Source organism: Pteronotus mesoamericanus, unplaced genomic scaffold, assembly GCF_021234165.1.
Source record: "Pteronotus mesoamericanus isolate MK-2021 breed Mesoamerican mustached bat unplaced genomic scaffold, CSHL_Meso_final scaffold_651, whole genome shotgun sequence".
Lineage (NCBI taxonomy): Eukaryota > Metazoa > Chordata > Mammalia > Chiroptera > Mormoopidae > Pteronotus > Pteronotus mesoamericanus.
Window position 1 is genome coordinate 47115028 of NW_026555325.1, and position 23454 is coordinate 47138481.

Here is a 23454-nt window from a genome sequence, read left to right on the forward strand (position 1 = left end):
TCAGTGGGGTATCTCAGAAGGCAGCTGGCTCCCGGAGTCACCTAAAATACTTCTAACAGCAGGCTTTTTCAAAAATTCCACATCCATTATATTACGTGTACACAGGATCCTTCTATCGGTGGGACAAAAAGCGCATTTAAAAAATTGCACTTCTCTAACTCTGGGGAATAATCACATACAGAATAAGATCCTTTTTCTTGACATCATTTCAAGGGTCTTAATTCATCCAAATGTTTAGATTGATATAACCTATCATCTATTCTAAAGCATTTGAAATCTAAAATCTCTTAAACTTATAATTTTTATAAAAGGTGTAAGTTCAAATATCCTAAATGTCAGATGGGCACGCTCCTGTAATTCATCCCTATGTATTACTGGCAAACAAATATAACACAAAACATTTTTTGCGATATATGAAATGTGTTTTAAAACCTTTTAAAAATAGCATGGAATGATATGAATGTTGAAGCACGGCCACCTCCACTATATCTCACCCACACTTTTTGGTGTCAAATAGTCCAGCTTGCTAACAACAGAAAGCTTTTGTGAGGCACTTAGCATAAGCAATACACAACAAAGGGTTCTGTTAGGCTCCACAGTTGCTCACCTCTGACAGCAGCGTGAAGCACAAAACCAATTTCCAACCACCTGTGAAAGACAGAGCTATTTTACTTAATGGTTGTTTAAACCATTTAAAGGCCTTTAAATAAAGGAAGGAAGGGGGAGGGAGAAAAAAACTGGGAAAGGAGGAAGAGAAGGAGGGCAAAAGATCTCTTATGGGAGTTATCTGTATGAGATCAGCCCTATAATAAACCCAAAATCAAATAAACACAACAGAAATAACACCAAATATATTACAAGCAATGCTTTAATTGTTTAGCTTTTCACAGTTCTTGTGTAACAACCACTGACAATTCTGTAGGACACAATCTGCCTCTTGGGAGAGGAGCGTGGTGAGCACAACCACTGATGCATCTGAAATATTTATAAGGTGTCACCAATAAATGTAACTATAAAAAAATCAAATTGAACTATAATAAAAATGATGTTAGACTGTTTACACTTAGAAAACATCATGATCATAAATCTGAATGGAAGATATTTCCTTTTATTTTTAAAATCAGGGTCTACGTGAAAGCACATTGAATTTAGTGCATTTCACAGAAATAACAAAGCTCTTAATATTAAAAGGTGTCTGGCAAAAACGGAGACCTGTAAAACACTGACACACTGCTGAAAGAGCAAATGTTGGGAAATCAATCTAGAAAGTTCCAAATGGGTAGCAATGCTCTTATCCAACAATTTAAAACAACTCTACTAAATTTGGCTCAGGAAATCAGTGCCTAAATTTTCTACACATCCCACCACCTTCATGACCTTTCTTCTAGTGAAAGTCCTCATTCTTCATGCCTCTAATTCTTTATGGTTCCATGACAGCAAAAACGCCTTAGTTTAATTCTTAAAGAGAATCAATTTAGCAACATCTTAATACTTAGATTGTTTTGCCATGTTCAGATCTTTTCTTAGACCTGTTTAGGTCTCCTTTGCTCAGGGCCAAAGGTTGCAGTTAGTCCCTCAGAGTTTTACTCTGAAGTTTAACATCACAAATCAAGAAAAACATCTGTTCTCTGTAAGAAAGATCACAAATCTGTTTTGTAGGAAATTGTTACAAACATATGAAACTAAACAAGTTTTAAAAATGAACCAGTCAACTTGCAATGTCACAAGAGGCTAAATGTTTTCAATTTCAACATACAAAAAAATATAAAAATTTTAATTTCTAGTCCTTATGTCTATAAAAGTCTTATCAAAACTTTAAAATATAATCTTAGGAAATGTTTCTCTTTATCACAGTTACCAAATAACTAGTTGGCCATTATTAAAAAATAAAAGTGACCAATACTGTGAGACACAAGGCTGTAGCGAGTTGACCTCTTGGCTTGCCTTTTAAAGGTCTTTCCTACCTGAGTCATAGAAAACGCCTGGGCTGAAGCTCTAGTTCCAGTGCCGCCTTGAAATAGCTTTGTGGCCTTCAACATGTTGTTTAACCTTCCCGAACCTCAGTTCTTCCTTCATTAGCATTTTCTAAACATGTGTACCAAGGAGTATCAATCTCCTGAAAAATGGAAACTGCTACACACATTTCCTCTTTAGGAGCTTCAGTGTGCATTAGCATTATTAAAGGTTCTGAGAAGTCCTGCAGTGCTTTTGTATAACTTTGTATCAACCTTAGTTGACCTCAAGAATCCCTTTCCTAACACCTGTTAGCATCAGTGGGCTATACATCCAGCATCTCAGGTCTCTGCCAACACTTATACTGATAGCATTTAGGAAGAGCAATGCAGTCTTTTGACACAGGTTCTGGGGGTTGAGGGGATTTAATGCCCTGTGTTGACAAGGCACCTGCTCATGCTCACTGGCCCCTTGAAGGTCAACACAATTCCCTTGTTCCTAATGAAAGTCTTCCTTCAATGGAAGTTGTAATAACAGTCATAGAATCTTGGTGGCCTGCATTACAATAAATAGCAGAACTGGCCAAGAATGTTCAGTTATCTTCAATACAACACAGTTCTCCTTTCCCGTGTGACTTGATTTTTCTCCGTAGCAAACGCTTTTGCTATTCTTCCATAGAGCTGTAAGAGGATTCTTGGTTTTTACCCAGTTTGTTGTCCAGATGAAGTCAATGTACAGATAGACTGTCAGGTAGTCTCCAGAGTAAAGAGCTGCTCTTCCAAAAAGGCACCCCCAAGACCGTATTGTTCTTCATGAAGCTTAATTTCTTCAGGTGACAAGTGGCTTCCTCCAAGAACAAAGTCTGCAAACCTATTAAGTTTTTGTTTGTTTTAAATAAAGTTAATGTTATCACAGAAAGGTTTATTTGAAAAGTAACAGTTCCCTTAATACATATCCTCCTTAATTAAATTGGACTTTGTGACAACAGAGAATGGCATTTACACAGTGGGTGTAAACACAGGAATGGCTCATGTGATCCTTAAGACATTCAGGGACAGCGCAGAGAAATGGGTATTAAGTGCTGAGTGCTGTCAAATGTACCCACTCCCCTTTCCTAAGTCCTCTCTTCTCTCTTTCTTATTAGTTTAGATTTAGTATTTATCCATTATTTTAGTGTCAATACTTTCCCCTTCTCTAATCTTTGAGTGCATGGGTATTTGACTAAAGCTATGAAGAAGGGAAAGCAGGAAGGGAAAAGGTACTGGGGCAAAGATGCCTTTCTAAGTGACCTTTAACAATTATTTTCCACATCAGTACAATAAGCAGCGGGCGAGAGAGCCCATTCCACCTTTCACCTCGTATGAAAGTTACCATATGGCCTCCCCTCTAAAACACATCAGATCAATATTTATTCTGAAATTAGCAGTTCAACTGTGTGAGTCAGAGCCCCGAGGAAAAGGAAGAACCTCTGACAGCCTCCACACCATGTGTTATCCAGGGTAGCAGTCTGCTTCTACTCTGAGGTAACTGTACCAAACCATCACAGTATTTTCACAGTAATTCTAACCCAAGTTGTGGTCCAAGCAGCTGAACAGGGCTTACTTCTTAGGAGCCTGGAGTCTGGAGACGGCCAGCCATGACGGGAAGTCGGGTCTGCGGCAGGCCTGGCGCAGTTCCTCCAAAGCTCTGGTTGTTTCAGCATCAGCTTGCTCTCTGTATTCATCTTCAGTAAGATACTTAACTGTCATCTTTTCCGATGTAAACCATTTCTTCATTTTCCTAAGACATGCGGCATTTGGTTGCTAGATTCCTAGCTATGTTTGATTATTCAATTCAACCCTTAAGATTTTGAAAATACATTTCTTTGACAGTAGTATTTCTTAACTTCCTTTATATCATCCTATACTTTTTCTTGTTGTTATTGTAAATGAAGTACTTAGAACATGTAGTTTGGGCTTGATAGTATATTACCCCCCCTCTGGACCATCCTAAAGAATCACCTAAGGCATATGATGATCAATTTCCAATAGAAATGTTAATTGTATCTTTTTTCCTTGGTGATTTCTAATCACACAACCAGACAATTAAAAGTCTGGTTTCTTTATGCTTGGCCTGCTGAATTTTTTTTTTGGCACTAACAGAAGTAAGCCTCTGAGGTGTCCTTTTATGGAGTCCCAGTACGCATTCACCACTTAGTTTCTAGACAGAAAAGCAGGAGGATTTGTGGGATGTCACCTCCACCTAGTGGTGGAGATTCTGACTCATCCTCGAGAGGGAGTAAATATTGTACAAGGGGTGTGTAGGTACAATAAACTTACAATAATTCTTGCTTTGCTACATGCTGAAGGGCTTATGACTAAAATTTTTTTCCCACCAGGAAAGTCCGAAAGGAAACAATCTCATAAAAATGGTTATGATGATACAGTTTCAACACATATATTTATGAATGAGTTTTTTTAAAAAATGTTTTTGGGTAGCTTAAATTTTAATTTAACCAGAGAGTCCAAAATTTGGATGAGTATCGGAATTACCAGCAGGTGTTTTGAACATATATTTTCCTGAGGATTGGGACCTGAGAAATCTTTTAACTTTTAAAAATCATCAGGTGTTTGACATGCTGGATTAGGGAACTACAGACATGATTTCCTTCTCCTTTTCTGAATGCCTAGGCTAGTCTCCCTGGAGGAAAGACCTGGGCTCCAAGCAGAAGACTGAGGCACAGTCCTGGCTTTGAGGTTCACCCACTGTGTGAACTTGGGCAATTTCTTAACAGTTCTGAGCCTCAGTTTGCTTATATGAAAAAACTGAAAATAGTAACATCTACCTTATGAGGTTGCAATACAGATTAAGTGAAGTGTTTTGTATAAACTGCTTTTAGCAGTGAGTGGCCCACAGTAAGTGTTCAAGAAGTATGATTAAAAAAAAAATAACCACCATATATTATTAAAACATATTCAGACAGCTCTTTGCAAACTAGAAAGTACTCTAGGTATTATTTCTCTGGTTTACTATTTAACCTATAAATAAGCTCCTGTTTTATCCCCTAGTTACTCACATAATTATTCACCAGCAAAATGAAAATTTTTAGAAAGTTACACTACATTTTGATTATTACGTTCATGATAACAGGATGCACAAGTGCTTAAAAGAACCAGTGTGCAAAAATTCTATCCTGGGTTCCTCAGGATGCAGGCCTGGCAAAGGGCCAGAGGCCTAGAGGATGTAAGGCGGACAGCACCCTCCGAGTCACTGCTGGGCTCTCACACGGCGCAGGGAGATCGGCCAGCATCAGCCCCTCCAACCTGGCCCTGCTGCCTCTCAGCCTCGCCAACATCCTCTGCGGGGGGGGCTCTGTCCTGACACTGGTGCACTCTCGAACCAGTGACATCGCCACATGTGCAGTCCCCAGATCCATAAACTACCAGTTACCACAGAGCAACAGTCAAGAGTACCTCATAAACATTTATTAACTCCCTCCTCCAGCCTTGGTCTCACTGCCGTACTCCAGGTCCTCCTCTTCCCTTGCTTGGAGCATTGCGGTGTCTGATGACTGGTCTCCTGCCCCAGAACCCCGCCTTATATCCACCCTCTGCCAGAAGAGAGATGGACCACGTCCTTCTACCTGATGAGCGATATGGTCTCAACTCTGATTTTTGCTTATTGAATAATTTTATTTTCAGATTACTTGCCAACATTTAAAAATCGTAAGAACTGACATTCTAATCCACATTCCTAGCTTTTCTAGAAAGGCAGAAGATCTAGTAAAGCAGGTCCCATATTCCCACATGGCAACATCAGCTCAAGCTGAGTGGTAACTGCCCCATTTTCAAGGCAGCTGCATTGTAAGATTTCCCATAGCGCTCACGATCACTCCACTACCCCACCCCTGCCTGTATCACACACTCAGTACCTGCTGGGGCCCCAAGCATTTGGTCACATAACTCCAATCTGGGCATCAGTCAGGGCGCACTCACTAAAGTGCACATTGCTTACCTTCTTCCACTGTACACAGAGTCAGACTAGTTTTATTAGCAAGGCCTATGGTGCCTCCATGACCCGTCCAAAGCCCATTTCACTCACCTGCCTCAAGATGATACCAAACTGGGCTTTCTCTATCAGGAAAGCCCTTCCTGCATTTACTCATCTGGCTATTTTGATTCATTAAGATTCAACTCAGTAATATCACCTCCAGAAATTTTCCTGAACTTTATATGCCACAGTTCCTGGGCAGGCCTATTTTAACACTTCAAGTGTATGACAATGTATGCCTGTCTCAGCAAGTACACCTCAAGGGTTGGGATGATCCTTAAGCTGTGCACTTCACATGAAAACAGATGTTCAGTCAGACTCAGTGAATGAGACCAGATGTAAATAACAAAGCTATCATGATAGAAGTTACTTCATCTTTCTAATTCATCCTTCTATATTTTTAAAGGGTTAAGCCTTAACCTAAAACCTAAAATAAAGTCCTAAACATAAATAATATCTTTCAACCATTTATGATTCATTTCTATTCCCTATTCGTATATCATAAACATAACAAATACCTCTAAAGCAGTGTTTGGCCCTAATGAAAGGAAATATAGAATGAAAGTAGAAATTTTAGGCAACCCAGAGCCCAAGTAATTTTGTCACTGATTTTAGTGAATTCTGGGTGAGGTGCAATTTCCCAGGGATGGGGTGGTGCATCTCTAAAGGCTGCAATGGAGATTAGATCAGATGCTTCCATTCTCTATCCTCCACTCTCTCAGAGGGAAATCTCCAGGTGAAATGTAGGTAATTATGAGATTAAATATGATAGGTCCAAAAATTCCCCCAAACAATAAATAAAACCAGAGCTCACAATATCAAATTTATCAGGAAAAAAGATACATACCACATCATATAACTGAATGCTTTCATTGCACGGTGCATTTTCCTGGACAACAGCATGAGGATCATAACTGCATATGAGAACTGAGGAATGGTGGCACCGAAATAGATCAGAAACAGGGAGAGGAGCTGCAGCGTCCACGTCAGAAGACATATGCTCCTTTCATCAACAGGGGGCCCATGTTTGTAACAAAAAGCAAAGCTGAAACACCCAACTATGAAGACAAGGCCTGTAAAAGCAGAAGAATGTAAACTAATATAAATCTGAACTTGAAAATTTATGTGAAAAACTTGTCAGAGCCTTGACTGAACCCTAAGAACATACCAGAAAAATCTTTATTTTTGTTTTCTTTCTCCAATGAAGTAAAATTGAAAAAGGCATTTAAGGCTAGTTATCCCTTTCATGTGAGAGACTAGACTGACTTGCAGTAATTAAGGACGTATAATCATAAATTATTATAATATATGTCTATTTTTTTTAGTCCAGAATCCTAATGGGCAAATGCTATTACGGTTGCTTTGGTCAGGAATGAACCTGAACATATGTCATAGTGTGCTACAAACCCTATTTTTCATTTTTACTTTCTAGTCACACACACAAAAGTACAATTTTACAGAGGAGGTATCAGGCTGTCACCCTCACAATCCAGTGCTCAGTCTCAGCATTAATAATGGTGGGACGGTAAGATACTCTGTGTTCCCTGTGATGATCCAGTGAAGCGCACATGGCTTCTTATGTATTCCACCAAGTGTTTCATTTGTATCTAAGCAAGCCTCAAGATCTCATTTCCAGTTTACAGGAAATACAGGGGAGAGACAGACAAAGTTAAATTATACCACAAAGGAGTAATCAGAGAAATCCCTGCGAGATATCCTATAGGACCACTAGCTTGGTCTCTTCAGCATATCACTGTGATGAAAAAAGAACTGTTATGGATTAAAAGAGACAGGACATAACAGACACAAAATGTGATTCTGGACTATATCCCAGCTTATACAAACCAGCCATCGAAGACATTTAGGAAGTTTAAACATGGTCTGGGTAATAGATACTTTCACATTAATTGTTAATTTTTTTTTTTTTTTAGATTTAATACTTGCTTGAGTATAGAGGAAAATGCTCTCTTTTTTTTAAGAGATGCTTATTAAAGTAGTTAGGGCAACGACTTTCAACCTATTTCATCTCATGGCACATATAAACTCGTTACTAAAATTCTGCAGCACATGAAAAAAAATTTTTTTGCCAATCTGACAAAGATAAAATAGGTATAATTTTGATTTATTCACACCTGATGGCTATTGTTTTGTTGGCTGTTCTTACCTTTTTTATTTGATAATCTAAGGGAAAAGAGGTTGGTGCCCCTGACTAAACAGTCACAGGTATGACATCTTTTAAAAATTGTTGTGGTACACTGGCTGAAAATCACGATTTAGGGGAACAAATCATGATATTGGTAATTCACTTTAAAAATACTGAAGCATAAAAAAATGAACTGAAAACATAAAATCTTAACATGAACCAAAAGGTTTACTGCTTTTGTTTTGGGTAAGTAACCTTATGTGAGAAATTTGGAGTTAGAAGAAAATTAATTCTCTCATTCTCCATTATTTTCCAATTAAAAATAATTAGAAAAACTTAATTTTTTTTTGTAACATGAAATAAGGAGAACAATTAGGTTCTTTTCTTCTTCTTCTTCTTTTTCTTAATCCTTACCCAGGACATTTTTTCATTGCTTTTAGAGAGAGGAAGGGGGTGAGGGAGAGAGGGGGAGAGAGAGACAGAGACAGAGACAGAGAGAGACTGATGTAAGAGAGAAACATTGACTGGTTGCCTCGGGCATGCACCCTGACCGGGCATCGAACCCACAACCTAGACACATGCCCTGACCAGGAATCGAACCCAAAACCTTTTAGTGTACAAGACAACGCTCTGACCAACTGAGCCACACCAGCCTGGACCAAGTGGTTTCTTAATAGCCTCTCTGTTTTTGAAAAGTCAAGTTTTCTTTAGTTATATATATTTAGGATTTCTCATCTTTCATACTGAAAACATCAGGAAAAAGATATAAAGAGCCATATTTTAGAGAAATGTTTTCATTACAAGTTAGATGTGGTCAGAGTTTAATCACAATTCAAAAGCATATGCAGTCAAAAGGGGCAAATAATATTTTGCTCTTTTGATCATTAGTATAGAAAACTAAGAAGGGTGTCATAGGGATAGAGTCTAAAATAAGATCTAATGAACTAAAATCACCAACTATGGGAATAAAATAAAATACTACTTTTAATAGCACTTCTTAGTTCAAACTGAAAATTTAGAGACTGGAAACATATACCAAAAGAAAGCCTCTAGTTGTTCTTTTCAGCTTTCCAATAACTGAATGTATTTTTAAAAAATTTTACATACCTAATGTATAAAGTCTGTTTTCATACCACAGCCACTGCAGATTTTCCATGAATTGGTACACCATGTACACTGAAGCAAACCAACAACCAACCATTAAAGCCCCAAAGGTGCTATACTGTGTGTGGAAGAAAATAAATGGCATGGTTTTTGGTTCATTCACTCTCATAAAAATAGAAGTAAACAATCAAACCCTTTGTATTAGACATTTTTTACATCAAACTACACTGAAGTCCATTCAATACTCTCTAGGGTCTGATTAAAGGTGCTGTCCATGAACCAGCGGCTTCAACCGCGTAGGGGCCTGCCAGAATGCAGACCCCCAGGCCCCACCACAGACTGCTGGGTCAGAATCTGCATTCCAGCACGGTCCTCAGGTGACTTGCACATACATTAATGTTGAAGAAGCACTGTTCTAAGGAATAAATTTATCAAAATAATGCTGGAATTGCAAGCTTTAATCAGGGAAATTGCAACATTATCATCATGAACAATTATTTATCCTCAACTAAGCATAGAGCATTCTGTTTTGGGGAACTAATAATAATAAAGAAATCCCCCGATGTAGCAATACTGTTATTCAAAGAATCATGAGAGGCCTCAGTTATGCCAAAAGAAGAGAAATTTTCACTTAGCATAGAATCAGCAGCCCCTGTCACTCATAAGAAAAACACATTACCTAGAAAATAAAAGGGTCTCAAAAAAAATCACCAAGACTTAATAATATAAGCCTACAAACAGTAACAAGTAAATATGGAATCTCTAGAAAGATACATTTTAAAGCCAGTTTATACAATGCAGAAATATAGTTTGAATTAGGAACTGTTATAATCAATATGAATTAATTTGGCCAATTTTTCATGTCTACGGATATCCTGACTTCAATTTTTTATTCATCTGCACATACTATACCTACCTTAGGGATAAACCTTTTCACCAGCAACAGGATATAGACAAGTATCATCAGAATACCTAGCATAGTCCCGGAAGAGTAATAGAAAGTAGGGCTTCTGTCAAGACAAGCAGATGAAAGACGTTTAAATGTCAAGTCACACTTCCATTATGAAAAATATGTTTAACTTGACTACAGTAGCCATAATCTTATAATACGAAATCTCTACCTGAAATTTATGGTAAATATCTTGTCAGTAACTCAAAACAGAATGTCTGGATTATCTTCAGTTCAGAATCTGATCCAACAATAATTTTTGAGCACCTATGATGTAGCAGGCGCTTGTTTGAGAGCTTTACATGCATTCACAACAGCCCCGTGAAACAGTTATCTTGGTCTAAATTTTACAGGGGAGTAAACTAAGGCACCAGGAAGTTAAAGACCTTCCCCAAGTCAGTATCTGCTAACTGGAGGATTCAGGATTCCAGCTCAACTCCTCTGACGCCAAGCTTTACACTTCAGGCTACATAAGCAACATCCTGATTATGAGGACCATGGATATTAAACACCTCATTATGTTACAAGGAAAAGCACAAAAGTAAACAATGTTTAGAATAGCAAACTAAGATTCCTGTTTTGAAGTTGTTAGTAACAAAATATCAGAATACTGTGTTTATCAGGTATTTGTTAAATTCAATCTTCTGTATCAGAGCCTCAAATATGGAGGGCAGAGCCTGAATATAATAGAGAGAGCAAGGCATTTGGCATCAGAAAATCTGAGTATGAATCTCAGTGCTGGTAAGAACTAGTCATGTGATGACAGACGTTTGTTTTCTCATCTACAAAATGAGAAAAATTATACAGAGTTCACATAGTTGTTAGGATCAAATAAATTAAAATAATGTATATTAATATGTAATACAAAATAATGCACGTGGAAGCACTCTGTAACATTTACATATCATAACTATACAAATAACTATTACTGGTTTTAAAGGCTTTTCAAGCATGAGTTTCAGATCTATTGTTTGCAAAACCTAAAGCAAGAACTACCTACAAACTAGTGTGGTAATATTTAGCATAGCTTCAAAAATGTCCTATACTCTTTTTGATTCACAAAGTTAAGAACGTAAAAATGAATACTTACTGACTCAAGGTCTTTGCATAAAAGAAGAGGAAAATGCCTGCTACAAACACAAGAAGGAGTTTGAAGTCCACGACTGGAGTAAAAAAGACACATACACAAAATGAAGATTTTGTGTCAGTGTTGTGTTAGTGACTAAAGGGAAAAGTCAATGTACTGAAATGTCACTCCAGCAAAACTGAATCGAGAAAGTCCAGTATAATAAAAACAGACTTACTGTTTCGATTCACGCATATTGTATAACTTGTGACAGGTTTCACAACAAAGCACACAATCTCCCCATACGAATCAATGGTTATGGTTATTTCATGAGAGTCATTTGGTATCCAAAATTTATGAATCACACATTTGATAAGAGAGAGAATGGTTTCTGGATACTGGCAATTTTGCCCTTCTGTGATATATACAATACTGAGCGGGCCTGAGCTGGTAATTTTCACCTATAAAACAAGAATAAACAAGTCCATAAACACAAGAAGTTTCTTCAAATGATAAACAGAGGAGTAAAGAGAGCCTAAGACTGGTTGAGTAAAAGACATGTAGCTCTATGTGGTATTGTTTTGATGTCACGGATAAACCTACTCACACTGCAGCACAGACACTTTGGAAACTGGGTGTTTGTTCCCTTGAGCTGTGATTGACTAAACTCCCTCTTCTAGCAGGTTGTGGGGCCATGTAAACAAGACACAGAAAGCAATAGGCGGCAAACTATTTGGTTATAAACATATGAGAATAGGGTTTATCTGCCCACCATTTTCTACTGTGACTAAGAACAAGTGCTTCCTTCCTCTGGATCAGCCCAACCCCAGGTCCCATTCAAGTCTCACAGCAAAGCACTAGCTACAGTGCCAAGCATTGTGACAACCCAGTTACCATTAAGTGGCCTTTGCCTGTCCCTCTCTATGTCCCTTCCTCGTCCAAGATTAGGGCAAGCCTGCGGCGGAGAGGGAGAGCACCAACTCTGAATCTCAGGCATCAGGTGGCATCACCCACTGTCCACCTTCCCCTCATTTCTCATGGACTCTAGCCCCTGGCTTTCTGTTATTCTCTCAACATACATGGTATACTCACCAAACTCCTTCCAATATGCTGGCCTCTCAGTTCCTTCAGCTCCTCTCCTCTTCTGCTCTTGTCCTCCACCCACCTCAGGTAATCACTCCCATGGCCACATGCTGGACTTTGTTAGTCCCAACTGAAGCCCCAAATACAGGTTCTATTTCATGCATCTCACTGGCTGACCACTACCTCCTATCTTTCCTGCATGTCCCCTTTAGCATCCACCCCAGCCAGCCTCTGACCCCACCATAGATCAAGCATCTCTACCCTGCTCCTTACCCCCTTGATGAACTCAGCCCCTTTTTTGTCCAGCTGAATTCCCAGATGCGTCATTAGGAATTATTTCCTTACATGCATCCTTGACTCTTCTGCATCCCTCTTTTTTGCCATACCCACCTCCAAAATCCAGCCCTCCACCTATTCCATTCTTGCATTTCTGCCACAGACTGTGCTGGAGACACGCACAGTGGTCCCACTTCACACCCATTACTGTGAATCTGACTGGGACCCGAATGCTGAAAGCACTCATACCACATACTCCTATCCAGTCACTCTTCCACTCCCTTCCACGGGGATTTCACAGCTTCTCCATCAATTCCCCAATACCTCCTGTGCCGCCTCAGTGATCCTCCTACTTCACTGAAAATGGAAAACACCGGGAAAGAATGTTGACTGGCTCCTACCCCCATAACCCCACCTGTCAGCACCGGCAGGCACATGTTCAGCTCCTGGCCTGCGGGGAGGACACTGCCACAGAGGTCTGCATGCTCAACTCTCACGGCAAGCTCCCGACTTGCACACTGGATCTGGTCGACCTTTGCCCACTCAGGGACGTCCCGCCATACTTCCCGCTCTTCTCCACCATTTCTGTCAGCATACAGACATGCTGCTATCTTCCCATTAAAACAGCCTTCTATTGACTCCGCTTTCCCCCCCAGTCTGCAGTTCCTCTCTTCCTGTTCTCTAGCCAGCTCCAAAGAGGCTGTCCTTGGCACAGTCACCAGTGGCCTCCATGTTCCTAATTCAAATGATCAATTCATTCTCAGTCATCTTATTGGATCCATCCCCAGTATTTGGCACTGTTGATCATTCCCTTTTCCTTGTTACACGTTTTTCCCTCTGGGCTTCCTGGACACCTTCTTCACCAGCTGCTCCTTCTCTCTCTCCACGGCTGGCCCATCCCTCCTTCCTGACCCAGGCTTGGTCATTCGCCCTCCTCTCTTCTCCATCTAAATTCGCTCCATAGTGTCATTCATGGCTTTAAGCACCATTTATAATTTTGCATTGCTGCTCACTTTAAAAAAAAAAACCACGCACACAGGAAAGATATGCCAGAAACTGATAAGACTACTTACAAGGGTTTGGTAGGAATGCATAGAGGAATATGAGGGGCAAAGACACTTCTCTGAACATACCTTTGTGTATTTATTAATAATAACATACTAAAAATATAATAAAATCAACCTTGAAATGGGAACAAATAAAAACAAATATATTCCAAATGAATAATATAACCATACAGAAGGAAGATGGGTGAAAATAAATTGATCACGGTAACTTCTGAGCACAGTATTTAAACTATACACCCTCACACTAAAGATAAAAACACACTGTAAACAAATATTGAATTCTTATTGCTAGGTTTGTTTTACACAATGGTACTTAGCAAATATGAAATTACTTTCTGTGTATTCTAGGATTAGGCAAATAATCAACATATTGAGCATAATGGGAACCAGGTTTTTCAAAGAAGGAAGTTACAAATATGGAAAAGAGGGAGATTAGAATGAACCAAATAAATAGTATAGGAGATATTAGAACTCATGGCTTTCAATATAGATAGAAATAGATATGTTTGTAGGTAAGTGGGTATGCGTGTGTGTATACACATATGACAATGATATTGTAGTAGCAATAAACACAACACTGAATGCTCCTTGGAAAAATGTATGATTCCAGAGCTGAGTCTAAGAAATTACAAGATAAGCTTGGAATGTCTTGTTTGCTAGAAGGTAAAGAAGAGCTCAAATAATGGGCACAAGTTAAGAGGTCACAGGAGCTAGTTTGAAGAGGCTCCTACTGGCCAAATCTAGGACAATTTGAATATCAAAATAAACATCAAAAAAACCCAAGTAATGGATTGTAGTCCCATGAATGATTGGCAATCCATGGGATTATGTGGATATAAATAAACTGGAGGAGGAAAAACTCTTCTTTATAGAAGAATGTCAATGAATGTAGAAGAAATAATGGAATTAGAAAATCACCCTTTGACAAATATGATGATAACTTGATTCAGGCCAGTATCATCAATGGATGATAGAACCAGGTGATAGAAGTCTGATGAGGAATAATAGGATCTCGACATAGTCTTAAATTACCTGCTGAAAATATTCATTCCCTCCATAAGTGAAATTAGTCATTTTACAGTGGCAAAGCTCTAAATTGACAGATACAACCTTAACCAAGTGATCAAAGGGTATGTAAATTATCAGTAATGACACAAATCAACATCATGCATCTACAAATATATCCTAGCTATTCCCTCAGCCTAGAATACTCTTTGCCCAGATACCTTCTTGGGTAATGCACTCACTTTATTGAAATCTTATTCAAATGTCACCCTCTACCCTGACTACTCTTTTAAATACTGCAACTCGCCTCCCTTCTCCCTCAATCTACTTATCTTACTCTACATTTTCTTTTTTTCTTATCACTTGTTTTGTAATTTTCTTCTTTTACACTCATGGCTTACTCCACCCTATCCCCACCACCAAGAGTGTAAACATTATAGGAGCAGGGATCTGTTTTGTTTACTGATTATCCTAAGAGTCTAGAATTCCTGGTACTTAGTAGGTACTCAATAAGTACTTGTTAAATGTTGAATGAGGGAAAGTACTGGGCTATCAAGAGTAACTACTATATCTTGGCCATACCTGGGATCAGAGGTAGCTTTAGAATTTCCATATAAAGGGGCTTGGGATAGCAATTACTTGGGAAAGTAAGCAAGAAGGCATTGTCTTGAGCTGTGCCTACACAGCAAGTATACTGTACTCACTTAGATATATATTTATTTGGAACAGTTTAGAGAAAGGCTGGTGAAGAAAATGGAGAATTAATGTCCCTTCCCACACACCCCTCCTCTTGAGCCACTGTGTATGATCCTCAAGTCAGCTTTCATACTGATACACAGCTCTAAGCCATACAAAAGCTGCTTTCTACTCTTGAAATAGTACTTTAATTCCTTGTTCTTAAGACATGATTTAAAAGTACAGTCTTACCTGCACAGTTGACCATATGTATTTCCACTTCCATTCCATTTGGGAATTTTGATTGTAGCAGTAACAATATGATTCAGAAGATTTAATAAAATCCATTTCCTTCAAAGCTTTGCACATTGGAACTGAGATATATAAAAGAAAATACATTTCCTAAATATTTAATTTCCCAGAATCTTATTTTTTTTTATTAACAGGGATAATAGTAGCTGTTTTTATATTCTATGACCAATAAATGTTTCTACATGGTAATCAGAGTCTTTCAGTCTTTCCAGCCTAGCAGGAGACAGACTAAAAATTACATTTCAGTGTCAATATTTTTACGACATTTGGAGGAGACAAAGAATAGACACTTCTTCAATCCTGAACTACAGGGAAAGAATTGAGGGCAGCTTCCTGGAAAACAGGAAATGTGAGTGAGGCACTTAAGAATTAAGTCGGAAGAAAAAAAATGGAAGTCGGGGGTGGGGGTGGCAAGTATGTACAAAATATGGAAATGAGGGAAATCACAGAAGTGGTTCAGCCGTTCACAAGGATGGAATGTAGGAAACGCATGAGGACATTTCAACACCTGCAGTTAGAGAGGGAAGCAGTGGTTACTATTACAATAAGGAATGTGGACTTCATGCTGAGAGCAGAGCATTAAAGGATTTTAGGTAAGTATCAAAGTCTCAGCAAGAAACTGTTGACACTCAAAAGGATTTAACTGAAAAGAGTTAATGAAGCTGTGGGCAGGGTTAAGACATTAAGTCAATTGATTAACCAACAGCAGGAAGCCTTCAGCACCCTAGGCCTTAAGTGGTAAAGGGAGGACCGGATGTTACTGGAGCTGCTGGTGGGTGGGGGTGGGCACAGTAGTTTGATGGAATGTAATCACTGTCAGAACTTCAGTGGGATGGTGGGTAAGGGTATGGGTATCTCAGCCTCCCCCTCCTGCCCTCCCTACAGTGCCTCTCACTGGCCAAACCCAGTGGGAGGCCCGGGGGCAAAGAAGCCCAGGTGATTTACTCCACAGAAGTCAGCTTCCAGGCACTGGGCAGGGGAGGGAAAGGCAGAGAATGGATCAGTGGGAATAAAGAACAACCAGTTCAATAAATAAGTCACAGGAACACAGTCATGTTTTAGAAAGAGCATTCTTTAAGCAGTATGAAACATTAGTGGGGAAGAAGACTGAAAGGAGCACCACTGAAGAGGCTACTGAGACAATCCCAGCAAGACATGAACTAAGCAGGAGGCTGAAAGAACAGATTAAAGAGCACTTAGGAAGCGGAATCAACAGACTTAAGAGATTCATTAGATGAGGGAGAACAAGATGATATGAAGGCTCTGACGAATGAAGAGACGGCGAGGTCCTTCACCCAGATAAGGAATACTGGGTGAAACTTGTGCGCGGAATGGAGAGATGAGTTCAGTTTTGGACTTGCTGAATTTTGGTTGATGGGACTAAGTGAAGATGGATAGGTCTGCAGCACGGGAGAAATTTGACTAGAGACTGATGTAGATACATACACGTGTGTGTATATAAATATGATATATACAATATACAAATATATAATAATTAACATATAACATAACACAACATAATACACAGAAACAGAAAGACAGGCGCTATATTAGAGTGGATAAATGTAGTAAATGACACAAGAAGATTATAAAGTGATGGGGTTCATCTGCTGCTGTACTTAAATTTATTGTGAAATGAAGTGAGATGAAAACAATAAATTCTTCTAGATCCAGGATAGGGTGCAACCACTACATCTGTCAACAGGAAACAGCAACAGGGATTATGAGCGCATAGAAATGGGACTTACACCCAATCCCTCCTTTTCCCCATTCCCCTAAAGAAAGTGTTTCTCCAGAAAAACCTCAAATGAAGCTAGCACAATCTGCTGCACCAAAGTTGGGAAAGAGTTGGGTAACCAGTAACTAGTCAACAATGACATCCATTTAGGGAATAGCATTGAATAAGCCCAGATAGGTCCCTGTTCTGGCTACAACAGCCTTAGCATTAAGCTGGAGAAAAGTGAAGACAGACTCGGGGAAAGGACACTGTGAATGCCCACCACTTCCCAAAACATAACTGCATAAAGGCCATAAAGCTACCAAAGCAGGAAGTCACACAAGGATCCAGTACCTTCCACTGCGACACTGTCAAATCATTTAATCTTCACTGTTAACATTTTGAGGAAATGAATGTGTTTTCAAATATACCAACAAACTTGCAGAGTGATAGAGTCTGAGGTGCAATTACAAGAATCCAGGTTAAGAGGCAGGTCTTAAAAAGGCATGGGAAGGAAGCTTTAGAGGCTGTTAAATACAAGACACTAACAATTACAAACGCATTCCTGCATGATCTGTTTATATATAACAGCCAAAAGGAGAATGCAGACACAGTGCCACCACCACACGAAGCAACCAATGCTGAGGTGCATTCTTGGGTATGTCTGAGATGCAAATCCTCCTAGGTGAGGGCGGCACCCTGGAGAAGGCACTTCCCGGATATCAAAGGGCTACAGCCAGCTTTATGAAAGACAAATGTCAAAGAAGGCTGTGTAGAACCTGGAAGAGCCTGAGCAACTGTGATGAGAACACATCCAAACACACACATGATTTCCCCAAAAAACCTATTCTCTAATCAGCACATAAATCTCTCAAAAACATCTATCAGAGCTCATGGCTTCCCATCGGACCCATAATAAAATCCATCCTCCCTTCCAAGGACCTGAGTACCTATGACCTCTCCCACCTTCCCTCCACTTGACTGCTCCAGCTACACCAATCCACCTGTCCTCAAGATGCCTCAAATTTTCCTACTCGTTGTTTTCTCGTATATGGTAAATCAGTGTATTCTGTGCAAGAGCACTCCCAATTTAAAAAACTTCTGGACTTCAACTGAGTCTTCAACCACATTAAGGTAAGTACTAATGGAGACAGAGTGCCCCTACTGATACCTATAGAAACACTACTAAAAGCAGGTTGCAAAGTGTCTCCCTAGGAATTTGCCAGGCTTTTGAGATGCAGCTGATGTCAAATTTATATAGTACATGAGACATTATAAACAATGTGTCAACACTTCGTGGTGTCCTCTGGCTGCCCTCATTGCTATCACCTCTCTCCTAAGGTGAACGCATTTCAATCAAGCCACACAAGAATTCCTAAATGTCTAAGAAATTAGAAACTCACAGCCACAAGTAGGCACAAGCCTAGCTCCCAGCTGAGTTCATGTGAACCTTAAGGCATAGGCTAGTTGGATGAGGCATAAGGCAGTGACTTGTGACAATCAAGATTGTTATCATGGCTGGCCTACTGCCTTCCTACAGAGAACCAGACCTTCTTATCTTAGATCAGCTTCAGGGGGCACACTGATGTGCTACAAGCATTTTTAAAGCATGCAACACCTGACTCTTCAGTCGGGGGCACTGACCTCTTTTCCCTTATATTGTCAAATAAAAAAATGACAACAGCCAACACAAGAGCTGTCCGATGTGAATGAATTAAAATTATACCTATTTATTTTTTTTGTCAAATTGGCAAAAAAAAAAAAGTATTTTTTGTGTGCTACAGAATTTTAGTAATTAGTTTAGGTGTGCTACGAGATGAAAAAGATTGAAAATCACTGTCTCACTGTTTATAAAGGTATGTCTTTCCTAGGCTTCCCTTCCCTTCCTCAATCTTCTTCTAGAAACATTTCATTGTTCAGTGTCTACTTCCTCTATCTCCACCTGAGGACGGGAAATAGGAAATGCAGCCAGCTTCACAACTTCATCTGAATTCTGTCACACGTTCACGCCCTGACACTGAAGGCTGCCTGTTTGCAGGTGTCATTTGTTCATGCGGCCTCAGTCTTAGCTGGTTCATTCCTCTAGGATGGGACTTGCTGGTCCACAATAATATCAACAAAATCCCCTTACAATGCAATCCAGAAAACAAAAAGTTTCTAGGAATTCATAAAAATGCAACAATAATCATTCATTTTGCCAGGAGAGAACCGCTGCTTAGGGAGGCGCTGAAACATGTCTCCACTCTGGAGGGAACCACATAACGTAGGTATTTACTTTCTCAAACCTGATTCAGATACGGAGAAAGAGCTGGAAATACGAGCTATCCCAGCTTGGGCTCATCTCCCAACCACTTAAGAGTATCTGGGGACCCAGCCTGAATGCCATCCTCACTATGGCTACCCCAAGAAAGCTGCATCTCTAAGCCATGGATGAGCATCGCTTTCCTTAACTCCCTAGAGTCTTTGACAGCCTCTCTTGTCTTTTCAATAAAGCTGAATTATAGAGAACAGTATACTTTTGGACAGTTGTGCCCCAACTGCTACGACAAAGCACAATTATTTATATTATCAGAGGATTCAAATCAGGATTACCTTAACCAATGAGATCTCTTAGTTCATTTTAAATAACATTCAATTTATAAATAATGAATTAATCTAAGACTACATATCACATATAAAAAGGGGCAGCTGCATATCACCTGCTCTAACTAATAGTTAAAATCACTTCTTTGTAGTTCTTTTGTCATTTACTAATTTTCCTAAATGTATAAATTTAAGTTAAAGAGTTTGGACATACATAAGGTAAAAAATTGAGTCAAAACTTCAGAAAAGAGCAGGTGGTACTTATATTGTAGAATACGGTATGCCAAAAATAAAAAGCACCAACACTCCTCAAATCTTAGCATTTCTTAAAACAACTTCCAACATAAAAATATTTCAGCAATATTTCTCCTGAAAATTTAAACTTACATGGCCCTCATATGAGAAGAAAATATCCTCAGGTGAAACTTTAACAGAATAATAAAATCACTTATTAGACTGTCACTTTCTCCATTTGGACTATAACTGCTTCTCTTTGGGGACAAGAATAGGAAAAACAAAAATCCATATAGTCAAAGGAGTTAGCATGTAGTACCAAAGGTACAAAGGTAACTTCTCTATTCCACTAATCCTAGTTGTTTTTTTTAAACATGAATTGAATATAAATCTTTTTTATTTCTCCAAGAACATGCGTAGAGAATGAAACTGAAATTAGCACATGCTAATGCATATTCAGAGATGATTTTAACCTCAAGTGTTGCTTTTTCTTCTCCCATAAATGATTTTGAGTACTGTACATTCAAATGGTCTGTTACTATAATTCAAGCCTGGGAATTCAGTGCAGTGGCCTGAACATCACAGGACAACACATGGTTTCTAGGAACCTCACCCCTTGGTTGTAAACCACTGGCGATACTTGGCTGAAAGGTTCTCTTCCGCTCAGCCAAACCTGCCCCGCCTGTGCCAACTGCCTCTGACTTTACTTCAGATAGGGCGACAGAAAGCTGGCCTTGGTCTAGATGGTCTCCATTCCATAGCAACCTGTGTGTGCACGGTAGAGATGGAAATTTAGACCAGGAAGGATCATCTAACCTCAGCCTTTCACATTAAAGATGGCCCCCATTTAAAAGGAAGTACCAGCTGTTTGAGGTCAGGGTTCCTCATGAAAACTAGGACTTTTAGGGCAGCCGTGGTTCTTAGACTTAGTGTAATCAGAGGTTCCAGCACACCACAGGATCCGTGATGCGTCAGAGTCTATGTTGTAAAGCCTACCTGGAATGGCAAATGTTGCTCTAAGGCTCATAAATTGCCTTTTTTTTTTTTCCAGCTGTGGTCTACAGTTTTATCAACTCAGTGGGCATCCTGCATGTGTCAGGCAGAAGAGAAGCTCTGATAGGCATTTCGGTACGGCTTTGATTAACAAAATAGAGAAGTGAAATGTTAACACTAAATCTGGTAAAAACTTGAAAAAATAAAAAGGTGAGGAAAATATTGGAAAACATTCAGAAATATAACATCTTCATTTTTACTAATTTAAAATTTAAAAATTTAAATTTACTAATTTAAAATTTAAAAATTTAAATTTACTAATTTAAAATTTAAAAATTTAAATTTACTAATTTAAAATTTTAAAATTTTAAAGAAATTTTAAAAAATTTTAAAGAAAAAAAACTGTAGTCTGTAAAGATTATGTGCCTGGACGAACGTAATTTGACAAACGGGTGGCTGAATATAATGGCTGTGCTAGAACTCAAGGTTCTGGGTGTTGGTCCAGGGTTACTCAAAATATTCTGGCTGTTATCATGTTCAAAAACCCTCCCTCCTGGCAATACTGTGATTTATTTTTTCATCAGCATTCATCAGCATATGCCGGCCACATTTCTTATTAGGCATTAGGTTTATAAATGCTACCCCCACCCAGGGCTATTCTGGGCATCAAATAAAATAATGCAGTTAAAGCACTTTAACACTGCCTAACACATGGTAAACACTCAACAAATGTCTATTCAATGTAAACTGATGTAAAACAGTTCCCCAAGGTGATTCCCCACTATTTCCTCTAGTTGGCAGTTATGGCAGAATCTTGTAATTGCCTCAACCTTAGACAAAGAACCCTGACTTACTGTTGCGGGGGGCGGGGCCGCTGAAAGACCACACTCGGTTACCTCCTTTGCAACCAGAGGTAGCCAAAGGGATAGCGGGTGTGGCTCTCAGTGGGTTGGGCGTCCCGCAAACCCTGAAAGGCCATAGGCTCGATTTCCAGTCAGGGCAAGTGCCTGGGTTTCTGTCCCGTCCCCAGTACCAGTGACTGATGTTTCTCTCACACGGATGTTTCTCTCCTCTTTCTCCCTCCCTTCCCTTCTCTCTGCAATCAATCAAAGAGAAAGCTAGAACTGGTGGGCAGTGATTCCGGGAAATCTTTTAAGGGATTTTATGGGGGGGGGGGGGGGGGGGGATGAAATAGAAATGCTAAGCTCATAGGAAATGAGAGCAGTTCTGGAGCTACAAGTGTGCCCGGATCTTGAGAACACTGGACATATAACCCGTAACAACATTATGATCAGAGCTATCATTTCATATTTATTTGAGTTTTATATGTGACCAGTTATATGACTCGCTTAAGGTCACAGAGCTCGTGAGGGACAGGGGGAATTTTGGTCATATTCCGAAGCCGAAGCTAAATAGAGAATAAGGTTTTCAACCTAAGTGGATATACTACACAAAGCCCTGTGCTGCAAGCCGGTAGACTAGCATCAGCTGTGCCAGTGACTCGTTGTGTGACTTGAGACAAATGAAAATATCTCTGAGCCTAGGTTGCTGCTTCTGTAAAAGAAGAGAATAGGACTAGGCTTTGAACTTTGCGATTGCTTCTAGTCCTAAACACATCCACTGTCCAAGGCCCAGCAGAGATCAGGGAAGCCCAAGCAGGCAGGCAGGAAGTCGGGTCCTCCGCTGGGACAGGCCGCGCCCACCGGCACCCCAGGCCTCGCCGCCCCAGCCGGAGCGCCCTCGCCCGAACCTGGCAGATTGGGACTGAGGGAGCCAGGGATTGCGTGTGCGCGGCTGCCGCCAGTGCCCGCGGTTACCTGACAACGCTGCCTCGACCGCTTCCTCCCCGCGCACTGCGCCTGCGGGCACTGTGGCCAAAGGCGGCAGCCAGAGCATCAACCACCACGGCCCCAGGGGCCACCGCATTTCGCCCGGGGATCGGGTCCGCACTATCCAGCGCGCCAAGACCCCTTGGGAGCCTCCTCAGCCGAGAGTAACAGAAATGGCGCGGGGTCTAGAAGGGGAAAGAGGGAGGGGCGGAGGGGGGAACGCTGCGCTCCGCAGGCGGGAAAAGGTGGAGGTCCCGCCTCCCCGGGCAGGGGAGGAACCGTCTGACGCCCCCGCCCACACTGGCGCTGGCGCCGGAGCCCGCGGGGCACCTCGGGCCAAAGCTGTTGTGGCTCCGTTGGTCTCTCGGCTCTATCCGGCCTCCGCGCTTCCGGGTCTCATTCTTTTCTGGGGGCATTTGGGCCTCGTCCCATCGAC

At 40.2% G+C, this 23454-nt stretch overlaps 1 protein-coding gene across 1 annotated transcript; it reads right to left on the reverse strand.

The window, feature by feature from the left end:
- Positions 1-1867: 1867 nt before the first annotated feature.
- NEMP2 (nuclear envelope integral membrane protein 2) lies at positions 1868-23116 on the reverse strand. Its single transcript, XM_054562424.1, has 9 exons — positions 23007-23116; positions 15603-15724; positions 11483-11705; positions 11269-11341; positions 10146-10239; positions 9233-9347; positions 6830-7055; positions 3556-3732; positions 1868-2823 (listed from the first exon to the last, which is right to left on the reverse strand). Exons 1-9 carry the CDS (start codon positions 23113-23115, stop codon positions 2700-2702), a joined length of 1263 nt encoding a protein of 420 aa, XP_054418399.1. The 5' UTR covers position 23116; the 3' UTR covers positions 1868-2699.
- Between the last annotated feature and the right edge of the window lie 338 nt (positions 23117-23454).